The 15,871-nt window shown below is 30.4% G+C and overlaps 1 protein-coding gene across 1 annotated transcript in view; it reads right to left on the bottom strand.

The window, feature by feature from the left end:
• Positions 1-381: 381 nt before the first annotated feature.
• The window catches only part of LOC119682167, a 28,306-nt gene continuing 12,816 nt past the window's right edge, over positions 382-15,871 (bottom strand). The window contains exons 3-7 of the mRNA XM_038095530.1: positions 7,554-7,871; positions 7,118-7,295; positions 6,889-6,992; positions 513-590; positions 382-426 (exon numbers count right to left, since the gene is read on the bottom strand). Coding sequence (XP_037951458.1) covers positions 382-426; positions 513-590; positions 6,889-6,992; positions 7,118-7,295; positions 7,554-7,871 — 723 coding nt within the window. The remainder of the gene's footprint in view (positions 427-512; positions 591-6,888; positions 6,993-7,117; positions 7,296-7,553; positions 7,872-15,871) is intronic.

Consider the following 15,871-nt stretch of genomic DNA (forward strand, 5'->3'; position numbering starts at 1 on the left):
AGCAACTTAGGAGTATTAGGAGCAATAAACATAGAGGCATGCTGTTCTGTACATAATTTTCATTTATTTCATTAAATATATATTTGTTTATTGCATTGTGTAGTTTTTTTTTAATTATGTTTGATGCTCTGTGCATGTTCTTGTTAGTTCGTGGCATTAACTTGATTGCTCAGTTGTTGTGTTCAATTGCAGTAATTTTTATTGTTGGAACTCTTCTGTGTCGTTGGAGTGGAAATTTTTCTTCTGCGTATATTTTTTCATTTTCATCTTCGCTTTGGCATTGTCTTTATATTGGTTAAATCCTAAGGATGCTTTGTGTATGTCAGCGGCCATTTCGGCAAATCGTGTGTGAAACATCTTGTTGCGATCATGTATGCCTTTTCATGTGTTGCTTGCTTTTTTACGTGCTGCCTTCTGTGTTTTCAACTGCAAGTATGTGTGTAAATACAATTATTTTTATATTATTTTAAATTGTTTTTAATTAAAATTTAAATTAAAATTTTTATAGTTACGCGTTGTATTGTCTCTTCAAAATTTTGATGCGGCTCCACGCGTTTCATTGTACCACAACTCTTCAATTTTTCAGAGGTCTGCAAAAAAATCATGAAAAAAGATTTAAATATAATACAAATAAATTAAATATATAAAATAGATGTAATAGTGTATATAATAAGTCAATATTGTGTTAAACTCAATGAGTTGTGTACTGTTACCAGTGGCGGAGCTAGACCAACTCTGGACGTCGGCGACATCAGAATTGCTGGGCACCCTTTATAACCCAGTTGTAAAAGTAAATAAGTTACATTCACTAATATGTACAACAAAGCATGATTGAATGTTTTATTGCTAATCAAATTAAAATAAACACAAATTAAATGAATTTTCCTACTTTTAGTCTCACTCAATTTTTTTTTAAATTATATCATAATTTACGCCAGCTGCTATTTTCGCTTCAGTTTATAGAATTTCCAATGGAGATAGTCTCTCTTGGATCATCATACTTTTCTAGTACGTCTTAATCAATTTTAACTTGGAGAAGCTTCTTTATGTCGAAGCTATACTGACTGGAACTGTGAACATGAATCTGGTTCCTATATAAACATTCGGAAATACTTCGAATATGGTTAAAGCCATTATCAAACCAAATTGCTTAAAATATTTATTAAGTGCTTAGAATCACAGTCCATTACTTTTTGCGAGGCCCCTGTGATCACGAGGCCGTCGGCGGTCACCGACATCGCTGACGCCTAGACCGCCACTGACTGTTACACAATTATTTAATAGGCTTAAGTAAAATAATTATAATAGTTTGCTTATCAATTCTTTTATTAGAGAACTAGAAATTTATTTTAACTTTAGTTTAATTTTAGACCATGGAAAATAAATTGATAATTATTCAAAGTAACAATATAATTTGAACAAAAACCCATAACAAGTTACTTGGCATGAACAACACACTAATAAATACATATAAATTGTTTTGAAACTCTAGAATTAAGACCACAACAAATGTTGGATAAATGGAATTTATGTTTGGATAGGAAAACATGAAAAAAAGACATATATCACTTAGTCAACATGGATAAAATTAAGTAATAAGTACCTTCATTATTATTCTAATTTCATTATTAATTATTATTAGTTTCTATTAATAATTTACTAATATACAAATTATTATCAGTAACTTTCAGGATCAATTACCAATAATTTCCTTAAAAATTCTAACTAATATTAATATTATTACAATGCAAAACCTTCCTTTAATAGACAGTTCTAACAATACAATGGCTCTCGAAAAGCTGATAATTCAAATGCCAACTAGCATTATTTCTTATATAAAGACATACTTCTGACCAAAGTTTAAAAATTATTTCCTTATGGAATACTACACCAAAGGTAGTTTCTTTGTTAATAAAAGAATAATAATAAAATTTTTATTAAAAATATACTTAGACACTAGGCATCAGTTTCCATTTAGTTTATCAGCAGTCTACGAATAAGTACAGGCTTCTTACCAAAAGCCCAAAATCCATTGAACAGCATCGTGTTAGTGTACATTCTCTGAAAAGCTTTTGCGTTTAATAGGATAATGGGATAATATCTACTTGTTAGACTGTGTACTATATATAAATATATAATATTAATGAATATATATTCTACATATAAAGATATTTAAAATATTCCCTATTCCTTGTTTGAAAAGTCTTAAAGTAATCCAAAAAGCTCATTTGAGTCAATGACTATTGTGTTTTTAGGAGTAGAAGAATTGGCACAGATTAGTAAAGGGTTTTTTAAGAGAACGTAGTAAATAGTAATTACTACCAATTTTTAAAACGGGACTAATAGACATCGACATCAGCTGATTTTGTGAAACGCTCAGCAAAATTTCAGTCTATCTTATCTTCTAAACATTATAGGTATAAAGTGCCTATAATTAATTTATACAATTATGATTTTTTATAATTTGAAACTCTACACCCCAAATATTTAATATATCAATGGAACCTTAACGCAAAAAACAGCTGACAATATTTGCTGGGTGAATTAAATTACCTATAACTCCTTTAACAATGAATTAAACAATTTTATACTTATCTTATCTATTACATTAATAGTTAAAGAATGTGAATGAAATATATCACTGTAGTACATATGCACAGCTACCATAAGCTTTGGTGTATGGTGGCTGAACTTGACGGTTTCATGTCTTTTAATTATTTAATCTTTGATAATGTCACTTATACAATGTTAGGTAGGTGTTTTCATGACCAAAATTCCCCAAACAGTCATATTGTCTACTATCATTTAACACAGTATTTAATACAGAATAACTAACCAGCTAATTGATTTCCTAGGTGCCATATTTGGGGCCTGAAAACTAAGAGGAAGAACAGACTTGTTATATATATAACATATAATATATAATATGTATTATATGTATATGTACATAACATGAAATATTTTTTCTTCTACAGCCTCCATAATTATAGGGCTTAAGCAAATTATCAAAGTTGAAAAATATTCAAAATGCATAATGGCACTAAGTAGACAGACTTCATTCGAATTATAATAAAAGAGCAAGAAGTTATGCTCCTAACACCTGTAACAAAAACCATAAGAGGAACAATAAAAAGTAAAAAGCTTCTCATATCCTAAACAAATATCATCAAATTAAAAAACAAACTTATATTCTATTTATGTTTGTGTAAATGTACTACATTCTCAAATAATAATTTGTTCCTACAATAACAGCCAAAAATAATGAAAAGCGAGATTTCCCCGTAGAAACATTTCCGCAGCAGACCGCATAATGAGCAAATTCCATGCCATTTAAGCGTTTCCTTCTTGAACCGAAAAAAATTTTACAGGCTGTCACCGTTAAAACAACACTGCATCGACTAGGAGCAACAAAATCTCTGTATCAGCAACAGCGACATCAATACAGAAACCAAAAAGAAAAGAAAATTTGCACAAAGTTCTGTCAAAGGACCAAGTGACTGCTGAAATGAAATTGCTTAAAAACGAGTAGGAATAAGAGGACATCAAAAATGAAGTACGAGTAAGAGTAGGTAAAAGTCAAAAAGTTTATAATGCACAAACAAAAAAAAAAAATTTTTTTATATATAAATTAGTTGGCAGTACTTGAAACGGCACTTTCCGGTACTCATTCGCTCAGTTGAAGTCATTTAAAAAAATTGACCACAAAACAAAGTATAAATACAAATACTGATACAACGATAAGGACAAAAATGAGGATGAGCCGGGACAACATGTCAAAAAACAAACAAATATGCCAACAGCAATGAGGTGCGCACCCAGAACTGAAAGAACCGAAATAGTCAAAGGAGGAGCAATAAAAAGTAGCTGAAGCGCAAATTGCGCTTAAATATTAAATGAACAGTCACAATATAAACGAAGAAGGACATTTTCAAAAAAAGTGTTGAAAAAACAACAGATATAGCCCAAACAAAATCATAGCATTCATATTTGTACTACCATCCAATCAGTACCCAATGTGCACAAACCTATTTAAAAATTTCGCAAAGAAAAACAAATTATAAAAAAATCTCAGAAAGGAGTATCAAAACTTTAACAAAACACTTTACGCCTGAAATAATAACAACAACACAATCAGAGCTGAAATCCTCAAGCCATGGTCGTACAACAACATTGTCAGCTAAAGCACATGACTTGTTATGCTCATAAGCTTGCCATATCAGCGTATATCCTTGCGAAACAACAACGTAGCAATAATTTGCGCCCACAAGAGAAATACTTTCTCTGTTAGCAATAAGAGAAAGAAAATGGACAACCGCAAAAGCACACCAAAAGAGTAGAAAAAAAATAGGAAGGACTTCTACCGAAAAAACCGCAAAGCAAATGAAAAAGGTGCAAATGAACACAAATCGCCGGATACGGTTCAGGCGACAACAAAAGCACAGGTAAATGAAAATCATTGACATTCAAACTTTGGGTTAGAGTCCTTTTAGAGTTAATACCAAAACAACAGCAGCAGCAACAATAAAAATACATGTGATAAAAATAGTGAAACAAAGGATATGAATCAAAAATTTATGACTTTTGGCGAAATCTGATATAAAAAATTCAATTTTTTCATAGAGAGGATAAAAATATTATCAACAATAAAAGAAGGGGTAGAGATACTCATGTGAAAAATTTCGTTTAATGTGGTAAAGATTTAATATGTTATCAGTAAAACTGTTAGGCACACTTGGTCTCTATTTCTCTATTTCAACCAATATTTATTCAAGCTGTAGACCGAAATATTTAAATTTAAATATGATATGGAGTAGTTACATTTTATTATATATTATATTATTATATACATATATTTTGTTATATATTATATTATTATATATTATAGTATACCTTCTGCTCAAAAATTACTCGGATTTTGTAAATAAAACACACAAATTTAATTTTTATTCCAAATTTATTTTATATCCTTCAAAATATGCTCCTTCTGAAGCGATACACATAGGCCAACGCTTAACCCAATCTTCCATACACTTTTCGTAGGCCGATGAATGTATGGCTTTTAGTTCCTTCAGCGAATTCTCTTTTACCGATTCAAACGACTCAAAACGCTTACCACGAAGGGGCAATTTGAGTTTCGGGAACAGGAAAAAGTCGCAAGGATCCAGATCTGTCGAATATGGTGCCTTAGCGATGACAGTGGTGCCGTGTTTGGTCAAAAAATCGCGTACAACAAGATTTTTCCATAGTAAAAATTGCTAAATGCATTTGAGGTAGTCTTACATTAACAGCTGCTGTAAACAAACTAATTGATAGATGGCGCTCAAATTTGTACTATATGTCAAGAAACATAACAAAAAAAAACTTTTTGAAAATGGTCAATTATTTAAAGAGTAGTTAACAAACAACCAAATACTTTTTGAGCAGAAGGTATGATAATATAATTCCACATATTCTAGTATTCCACATATTTTTTTAAAACATTAACTAATTGGACAGCATACAACAGAAGAATTGCTATACAAAGAGCAATCCAAAATACACAGGACTCTTTAATCCTGTCTATTTGCTTTGAAACCATTTATTACCAAAGAAGAAGATCCTGACTATACTGTACTGTCAAAAATTCATGACGCTTATTAGAATAATGGTGTAGGAAATTTGGTAGGCTTCCAAGTCAATAAAATGTTTTCCTTTTATTGTACATTTAATAATTTATACATTAAATAATTCTGCCAAATAACTCGCTTATACGCCCAAATCAATCATTTTTTTTATACTGTTATCCGGAGAATGCCATTAATCGGATAGTAAACGAAGCCTCCGAAATTGAAAAATGAAAATTCAAAATAATGCTCTCCCTTTAGTTTTGTCCGAATAATTTAAATAAAAAAAATAACAAGTAATAAATCAGAAGTATGTATTTTATATAAAGAACTGTATATGCATATTAAAATTCTAGTTACTTTCCGTATAATTAAGATGTTTAAGTACCTTCAGCATTAGAAGCAATGTTCTTAGTACTGGCTAATTAAAACTTTGAAGATGCCATAGATGCCAAGACATTAAGCAACTGCTATAAGATAGAAGGAAGGCCGCAAACAATTTCAGTAATGTATTTATATTAAAAATATATTTGCCAGTCCTATATTACTATCAAATGCTCTTCAGTTTTCATTATTCACTTACAATTTTTATACTATACATTAAAATATTAAGAACTGCACTTTATTGAAAATTCTGTATTCAGCGTGGATACGATAAGGAGCGAAAGGGTATGTTGAAAACAGTTAAAATTCTCAGAGTCAAATAGAAAAAGTCACTAAGACCTCATATCCTTCCCAAAAAAAAGGGTAAAGGGTATGTTGAAAACAGTTGAAATTCTCAGAGTCAAATAGAAAAAGTCACTAAGACCTCATATCCTTCCCAAAAAAAAATTTGATTAATGATTTTACATTTATTGTTGAAATTAGAAGTCGTCATATTACAAACTGTGTACTTAGGACTAACTAATTAAAACTTTGATGAGTTGTGGATGTCAAGATATTAAACAACTACTACATTAAAAACTAATTTTCCAGCACTAGGATGAAAATAAAATATAAAGAACTACAAATACTCGTAGTAATACCTTTTCCAAGATGGAAACTATGTTTGCTAAAAACGACAAGAACTGAGAATGTCTTCGAATATATATACATTTGATCAATGTTGCAATATTAAATATAATATTTCAATTCAATATATATATCTCCCAAATAATTTTCTCAGATTTATTTCATAATTTTATTAATTTACTTAATTAAGTGGGACAACACGTAACAAACATGTAATTACTATTTTAGTACTCTTCATAAAACTACTTATTTCGCTTACAGAATAGTCACTTACTTTTAATTGCATTCCTTCCGTTGGACCGAATTCATCACCATTCTGACGCAGACCATTCAGGAAACGTGCAAATACCGTGCGTCTCTTATTTTTATTGCGACCCTCTGAAAGTATATAAAGAAAACGCCAATAGTAAAGACCGAAATTTTACAACTTTAGCTATAAAGTTCGTCTCTTTCAATTTAATAGCCACATTATGCAGTAGAGAAACATCTTGAACGGCACTTACCTGTTGCGGAAAAATCATAAAAGAAATTCGTTCTGGCGCCTGGATAGCTATGTTGCATGCCATTTAGATTTACAGCCGATTTCGAATCAATACCCGTTCTAGCCATGCGTGTTGCCAAATCATTTTGGGTGTAGCTGTAGATTTCATTTTCTTCACGATTCGAGAGGCAACTCGAAGGCTAAAAGATAAAATATAAAAAATAAAACTTAACACAAATTTTCAATAAATAAGAATATAAACGTGTATGACCACAACTGCCAATCACAAAATCAAACTAAAACCGTTAAAATTTAAAACCATCAAATTGCTATTTAAATATTAAATTTCTATTACTCCGTTTGTCAATTGCATTGCCACATGTGTGGTATAACCAAATTTTGTTAACCACTACCGCACTATTTCAGCATTACATGTCTGCTGTCCATCAGCCGCTTACCAAATATTTTCCAGGCACATACAGCGGTTGACTATGACTGGTTGGTAAAATTGATTGATTTACAATATTTCCGCCAATAATGCCAACACCTCCACTCAAACCAACTCCAACTCCAACACTGCCACCAACACCACCACCACCACCTCCACCACCACCACTTCGTCTGCTTAACGTATGTCCGGTTGAAATGCGCATATGACGTTCCTTCCATTTCGATACCCGAACTTCCTCTATTGAATCCAGCACATCTTCATATGGCATATTTATTTGTTTGCTGTAGTGTGCAGCTAATCCTTCCAAATATCCACGTTTGCCTTCCTGCAAGGAACCCATAAAATTAGTGCACATACATGTGAAAATTAAAAATTTTGAAACAAAGTTGCAAAATTTACGATTGCATATTTTAAAGCGTCGTAGAAATGCGAACACCAATACATTTTCAATTAACTGTATTAAGATACTTAGTTTATATTTCAAAGATACTTTAATTGCATCTTGTTTAATTCTACAACAAATAATTTCATATAATTTCTAAAATTTAAATTGAACTTGAAACGTCTATGAAATTGCACAATTGTTGCGAAAGTGTTAATATTTCCCGGTAATTAATGTGGAGTTGCCACTTTAATGTGTCTCGATTGTGTGCTCAGACAAATAAATGCAACTGCAGTCGACACTCTTACACACACAAGAACACAGCAACGGAGAGAAACAATCATTAAATTAAACAACACCTGTGACGTTCTTAGTTTAATTGTGTACTTTTTGTTGCACATATTTAATTCATCCATTATGCCTCAACTTGCAGTGCAGGAAGACGGCGTATATGTGCTAGCTACCAGCACTACGATAAGCAATTAGTCGCGACTATGCAAGCAAGTTAACTAAATTTTGCTTGTGTGGTCGTTGCGCTGTTGGCACCTACATATGTTAAGTAGTTGTATGGTTGGAAGGAAAGGCGGAAGTGTGGACAGACAGAGAATCTCAGATAGCAGTCACTTATAAACGCTCATGAATAATTTTGCATTTTACATATTTTAAACATTTAAACTAAATTTGTCAACTGAAATTAAGTAGGAATATATAACAAGCTAATGTAATGTACTCTTAAAAGCAGACGGTACAGAAGAAAGAGTCAATTAGAATTCACTAGCAATAAAAACAATAGGAAAAGATTTAAAATTTTGGAGACAACGACTTAGAAATATTTTAATATCATTCTCCACAATTGTATACAAGATAGCTAAAATGTAATGCAGAATATAACCATGATTAATAAAATTAGTTCTCATATACTGGATTGACACAACAGTTTTGTTTGTAATTTTAACTGTCAAAAATTTTTATTTTGCAATGATAATTGACAACTGAAATGACAAACATGACAGTTTAAATTACAAAGTGTTAGTATAAGTATTTAAATTTGCAAATCAGTTAAGATTTAATACCAAATGTTAAATTTCATTATTATATTATAATTTATATAGACCACTTTGTAAGTTACTTCCTTTGAAAAAGACGTGTATGCGAATATTCAATCAAAAACCCTTCAATATCTTTAAAACGGTTTAACCAAGTAACTGACACCACATGAGATACCACATATAATAAAATTAATTAATTTAATTGAAAATTTTCGGTGCCAAAAGCATATATAACTTTTTAGATATTACAATAAGGCTCTTTGGCATATATATGGTACTTCGGCGACTGTACAATAAAGACAGTAAATTTTGACAAAAAAATACCGAATTAAATACTGAAACATGAATTATTCCAATATTTCAGTCATTTACCAACCAGTCATTTACCACTTACCAACTTTTAGTTTATTATATGTAGTCTTTCTATTCAAGTTTCAGTAAACTACTTTATATCTTGTTTGTGTCAATGCTATATGTTGAACTAGCCAACTTCTTTTAAAAATTGATTTATTTCATTTTGAGATTAAAATACTACAATAAAGCTCCGATATGGTATGGTAATTAATATACCCAGCCATCATACAGATTTACTAAGTTTATCAAACAAACGAAATAAATAGATAGAAGACAAATATTCATCAAAATTTAACTAATTAGATAATTTATAAAGTTAGTAACTGGAATATTCAAGAATTAAATATAAGAAAGCAAAGATCAAAAATAATGTTATATATCCTGCGGCTGATTAAATATTATACAACATTCATAAGTCAGCGTAAAAAGAATTAAACATGTACTGAAGCACTTCGTACAAGACCATCTAAAACCATTCTAGACTATTTATAAATCTCGTAGTTGCTGTGGACGTTATTTTACCTATTTGATTTGGGACTAAGATCCCGCTTCAAATACAGTCAAGTTTTCATCTTGCAGCCAATGGATAGTTGCTTAAAACATGTTCTGAGGTTTCTTTATCCTCATAACAGAGTCGACAATAATCATTTTCTACCGCACCTATATTCTTCATGTGGTAATTGAGTCTACAGTGTTCTCTAAGAAGTTCAGTGTAGATTAGTTTCTCGATGCTAAAGTATTGAGAAATTGAAAACATTCCCAGACTATCTCTAATTGGAATGCTCGGCTGTTCAAAGAATGCATATTTTGGTACCTTGGGTACCCCTGCGTAGGCGCGCTCTCGCACATAGCTCGAAGGAATGGACTTCGGCCTGAAGAATAGAAGCGATTTTTCCCATTGCGATTGCTCTACACTGCCATTTTGGACCAGTATCAGAATACCATAACTGTGAGTCCTTAGTTATTAACATTGTACTTAAATAATAATAGTAAATGGATCATTCAGCATAGCATCTTAACATATTGGAAAACTATTATTCTAACAAAAAAAAATTATTTTTACAAAATTAAAATTATATTGGGTTTTAGACCAAATTATAAACTTAAGTTCTGTTTTTTAATTATATATGGTCTGAAGACCAAAAAACTATTTTTTATTATTTATTTTTATTATTTATAATTAATTTTTGTATTTCTAGTTTTAATTATTAAGTACTGCAAAAAGAGCACTACTCTACTCGTATCCATAGGAGTCGTTAGCTTCGTCAAACAATAAACCAGATAACTGAATAAATAAGTATATTCGTGCCTTGTCAGCACTTCTGGATAAATAATCTAGAATGTTGCTGACTATTTTTTGCTATGCGCGGTAAAATGTAAACAAATCATAAGATTTGTGTTAAGTGATGCTATGTAATAATCCTCTAACAAAATCAAACCAAGCGGCAACTACAATATAGACACAGATTTCCACTTGTACATGTTTTGCCAACTAATTACGAGCAAAAAAATTAATGAAGAAGTAAAACTTCGCATAATGCCTGAAACTACTTTCGCTAAGTACACTTAAAGCGTCTGGCGTGGACCCACTACAAACACTACAATCTCAGTTTATCTTCAACAGATCAGCAAAATAATAATTTTCAAGATGTCGAACGTGCGTTGTTAACTCAGCTCAGAGTTGCCACATTTTATACAACCAAAAACAAAAAACAAAAAAATAAAAGAAAAAATTGAAATATCCGCACATTAATAGTTGAAGCAGCAACAAATAAGTTTTCGTTAAGTTGCAAGAAAATAGGTTACATAGAAGCAGTAGGAATGCATGCAGGAATGAATCCATGCCACGCCGTCTGCTGCAACACGTTCCAATTGTGTTCAGAGTTTAGTGTGGCTGCATAAGGCGGAAGTTGCTAAAGATGCGACAAGTAAATGCATTTCTGATGAGTTTACTTCCATGAAAAGTTGAAATTGTAAAACAAAAACCATAATCATTTGAGCAAAAAATGTTAAAGTATAAAGTATGCTAGAAGATAATCTGGCAAAGCCTTTAAGCCAACAGGCGGTAAGGTTTATCAGTTAAATAATATTAGAAGTGCTTTATAAGACAAGATTGACTGAGACTGCAGCTCAGCGGAAGTAATACAGTTTTGAGCTGGAAGCGAAATTTGTGAGATATAAAATTAAATTCATTTCTCTGCAACATTTAGAACGAAAATTATGCTCATAAAAAATATATAATTATATAAAAATATTAAATATACATACAAGTTGTGCGTAGAATTTGCGGTCATGCACTAGTGGCACATAAATTATTACAATATTTTTGTTAAAAGGATAGAGCAGAGAGACGTGCCCAAGTACTTGTGGTAAACTGTGAATCCACAAATTTAATTTTTTTCATTTTTTTATACGAATATTATGAAATTGTTAGAAAGTTTGCATTTTACTGTGAGTAAAGAGATTCTTTTCAGCCATTTATGCATCTTAAAACTCATTGCAAATGCTTTGTATCTTACTTAAGCAATCTCACCGCCCGTGGCCCGTTTTCCTAGTTTTCCTACGAGTAAGTGCTTAGAAATTGTCATCAAGCTGCTAAAAACTTTTTGTAATTTTATGCAGTTTCTGATTAATGTTAGAAACCCATTTGTGGCTTCCATATGCGACAAAATTCTCTCTATGCGACTTCTTTTGCTACAAAATTCTAGACTGATTGTGAGTTATGCAAATCGTAACGTATACTTTTTTTAAGCAAACATCAAACATTTATATTTGTTTAGTAACAAAGTTGCTCCTCTCTATTTTAGACAACTTCTTTCAAGCTACCACTATGTCCCGAGCTACATTGTGCCAGGAATACTCATCAAGCTTCCAAACCTCAACTGCTGTTTGGCATTTTCGTACAAGTAAAATTCACATGTTTATGTGTGTGTTCTGTTGGATTTTGTAGTTATGGTTAGTCAAGTATTTTTTCATTTCTATTTGAATTTGTTCTCTGATTTTAAACATTTCGAGTGTACTTTCTAAATACTTTTAATGAGGGAATTTAGGTTGCTAAGCAATTTAACACATGCAATAGAAAGCCAACAATATGGAATAGTAGTTCCTTCAGCCATATTGCTGCCATTAAGCAAAACTGTTACATGTCAGGCAATTATACAAAAATATTTTCAAAAAGTATGAGTATTTACATAGGAGTACGAAATCAGGTCAAGGAATTTAATACATTTTTAATTGATACAACACTTATGCAAATAAACTCAAATTCAGTAAAATTTAAGACAACTCAGCATATGCCAAATATATGTACATTAAGAAATATTTATTTAAGTAATAATAATTGATTAGTAAATTTTGAAAAATTATACCCAATGTAAAACAATCGATGCCGAAAATACACCAGAATGCTATACATGGAATGACAACAATACCTTAGCTTTTTATAGCACACACCTCATCAAAATTATATGACTAAGCTCCTCTTAAAAATCAAATGACGAAAACTAATAAATGAGGTTTCAATTGAGGACAAGCGTAGTTTTTAGTATTTTCAAAATAAAATTATAAATTCCATTAAAAATTAAAATTATAACAAAATACTTGCCAACTAGTAATATATTGTCATATTAAAGTCTAATTGAAGTTTTTCCTTAGCAGTTAAATAGACTATGTCAAGAATACGAGTAAAACTGTTTAAATTCCAAGTGCATAGATTAATACTTTTTGGGTAATTAGCGCTTATAAATTAATAATATTTGTAAAATATATTCGATAATGATAATTAAATAGCTCCAAACTGCAATGTAATAAGAAACGTTCAAATAAGGATTATATACTTTGTTCTTACAAAAAATGGATTTATATCACAAGATGTATGTCATTTTGTAATCCCTTGATATAAACTTCATACCGCCTAACGGGGATTGATCAAATTTATAATTTAAAAACTCAGTGATAATATTCCTGAAATGTTCCTTATTGACGGTAATTGAATATATATAATTTTTAGTTCATAAACAAAACTAAACTCTTAATATTTATAGATGTGAACATGTTTCATGAACAACATCTAAATTTTCTTCACTCAAAAGTATACAATTTTATTTATTTACAGAGCCTGTTGAGCACATATCAATACTTCCAAGATTTTTTTAAGAAATAATAAAACTGATTTCAAAAGTATTGAAGCCAAATTTAAAAAAACTATTAACCATTAATGATTAATGGTTTATTAATGGATATATCAACTCCTAAGTATTTGATTAAATTTGTGGTCCAAGTTTTTGAGAACCATTTCTAATGGGCTGTTCTTGATTTTGACCCTGCATCAATATTTTTACGAAATCGTCTTAAATGTTGACAAATTAGATTCCAAATATTACTAACTCCAGTATTTGAAACAAAATTTTCGTTTTCAATATTAAAACGAATAAATTCATTATTTTTGCCATTTAAAAAATTGTTTACTAACAATTTCAAATGTCAAATTGTATGTATTTGGTATATAATATTGCAAACCCAAAAAAAAAAATGACAGAAATATATTGTCTGTATATAGAAATATTACCTGTTCACCCTGTATAGTGTGATTGAACTAAACGACTATCAAGCATTCATTAATAGGAATAATAGCGCATTCAAAAGCAGGTATTATATTTCATTATATCTCATTATCCTTACTGTATAGTAGTATATGACTACATGCTCTGCACTCTATCTTTAAAAGCAGAAATGTATCATATTGTACACGTAAAGCTCATTAATAATATAGTAGTTCAATTAATTTTATATCATTACTTTTGTACATATTTACTAAGAAATACAACGCATATGCCAGTGGTCAAGAAATAGGTCAAAGGGACAATTCAAAGTATTAATGGCCAAATTGGCATTTCATTAAATTGCTTACAAAAAAGGTTTAAAAATTATAAGTGATTAGTATAAAACTGACATTATTACTTATTTTCAATCTACTCAATAATTTGAACAAATTTTCCCACTACATTATATTTCGATGCATAGTAACTTAGATTTTGTTATATCGGGTTTTAAGATAATGAGCTTTCTAAACTTAAAATTAGCTTCAAAGCTTAATACCCTAAATACTAAAATATATCGACACAGAGTTTATTTTATTTTTATTTTAAAAAATGCTTTAAAGGAAAAAACCCTTTTGTCGCATCATCTTAGAACTAACTTAAAGACTAACAAAAAAAAGAAGTAGATAAATAATATGTACACAATAAATAACAAATACTTCACATAGCTTTTTACCTACATTATGCGCTAATATATAATGGGTTGGATCTTAAGATATCGAGCTTTAAAAATGTCAACTTTTTAAAATTAAGTTCAAAGTCTAATATCTTAAAAACTGAAATATTTGGAGACAAACAACTTTTCCACTACATTATTTGCTAATATATAGTAGATTGACTCTGGAGATATCGGACTTGACAATTTAAAAATTTTTACATCAGCTACCAGTCTTTAAGTCTAATATCCTCAACAGTAAACTTTATCGCTTAGTCAAAATTCGTAACGCCAAGGAAATATATTATTTTATATGTTTAAAAATGCTGATCACAGGAGAATAATTAAAACTATATACTCGTATTTGAAAGAAATTTTTTATATCTTATATAAAATTTTACATGAAAATTGTTTTAAAATATTTAATTGCAATTAAAGTCCATGTTAGGTGGACTTGAAAAAGTAATACTTATCCATTGGCACTTACACTTAAAGTAGAGTGATTATGGAAAACTATTTTTATGAATGTACCTAATGCATTAAATTTAAACTATTTTAAATTTGGGTCTACGGTGTTTTATTAAAAAGCATCAAAATTTAGTTTAGTCTGTAGAATTTTTTAAATTTTTTCTTAGTTCAGTGTAAAACTAACTAAACTTTACCCTACTCTGCTTATATTTCAAACCACTTTATTTTAAACCATTTTTCATACAATTTCATTTAATATATAGCACAATTCCTTTCAATTCCCCAAAGGTCTTAAGAAAAATAGATATGTGCACCAACTAACCCAATGAAGTGGGCAGTTATAAATGAAAGAGTTATGTGCATGCCTTACAATTTTTTACAATTCGTACAATTTTTTAACGAATAGCACACACCACTTGACCACAACAGTACTATACGTACTCGTATTTATATACTATATGTGAAGTTTCACAATTTATAAAAAGAGCATAACATCCCCAATGGCGCAGCACGATCACGACCAGCAGCTCCGGAAGTCATGGTGCCACCATTGCAATCAGTACACAAAAAATAAATGACGTTCAAGAAGCCATTGTGGTTAAGGTTTAAATAGTGAATAAATGAAACTCTGTGTTAATATTTTTATCGCAGATGTATACACAGAGCACACTGGCACACATACCCAAACCTGCGCTCGTGGCATCGACAAAAGTACTCTGCAATTCCAAGCCAAATTAGCACGTCAAATGCACTGTGCACACACGAAACTTATTGATTCCCTGGGAATGAATGAACAGAAATTTATTGTCTTTATAGCAA

The sequence above is a fragment of the Teleopsis dalmanni genome, chromosome 2 (assembly GCF_002237135.1).
Source record: "Teleopsis dalmanni isolate 2A chromosome 2, ASM223713v2, whole genome shotgun sequence".
In the NCBI taxonomy this organism is placed as follows: Eukaryota; Metazoa; Arthropoda; class Insecta; order Diptera; family Diopsidae; genus Teleopsis; species Teleopsis dalmanni.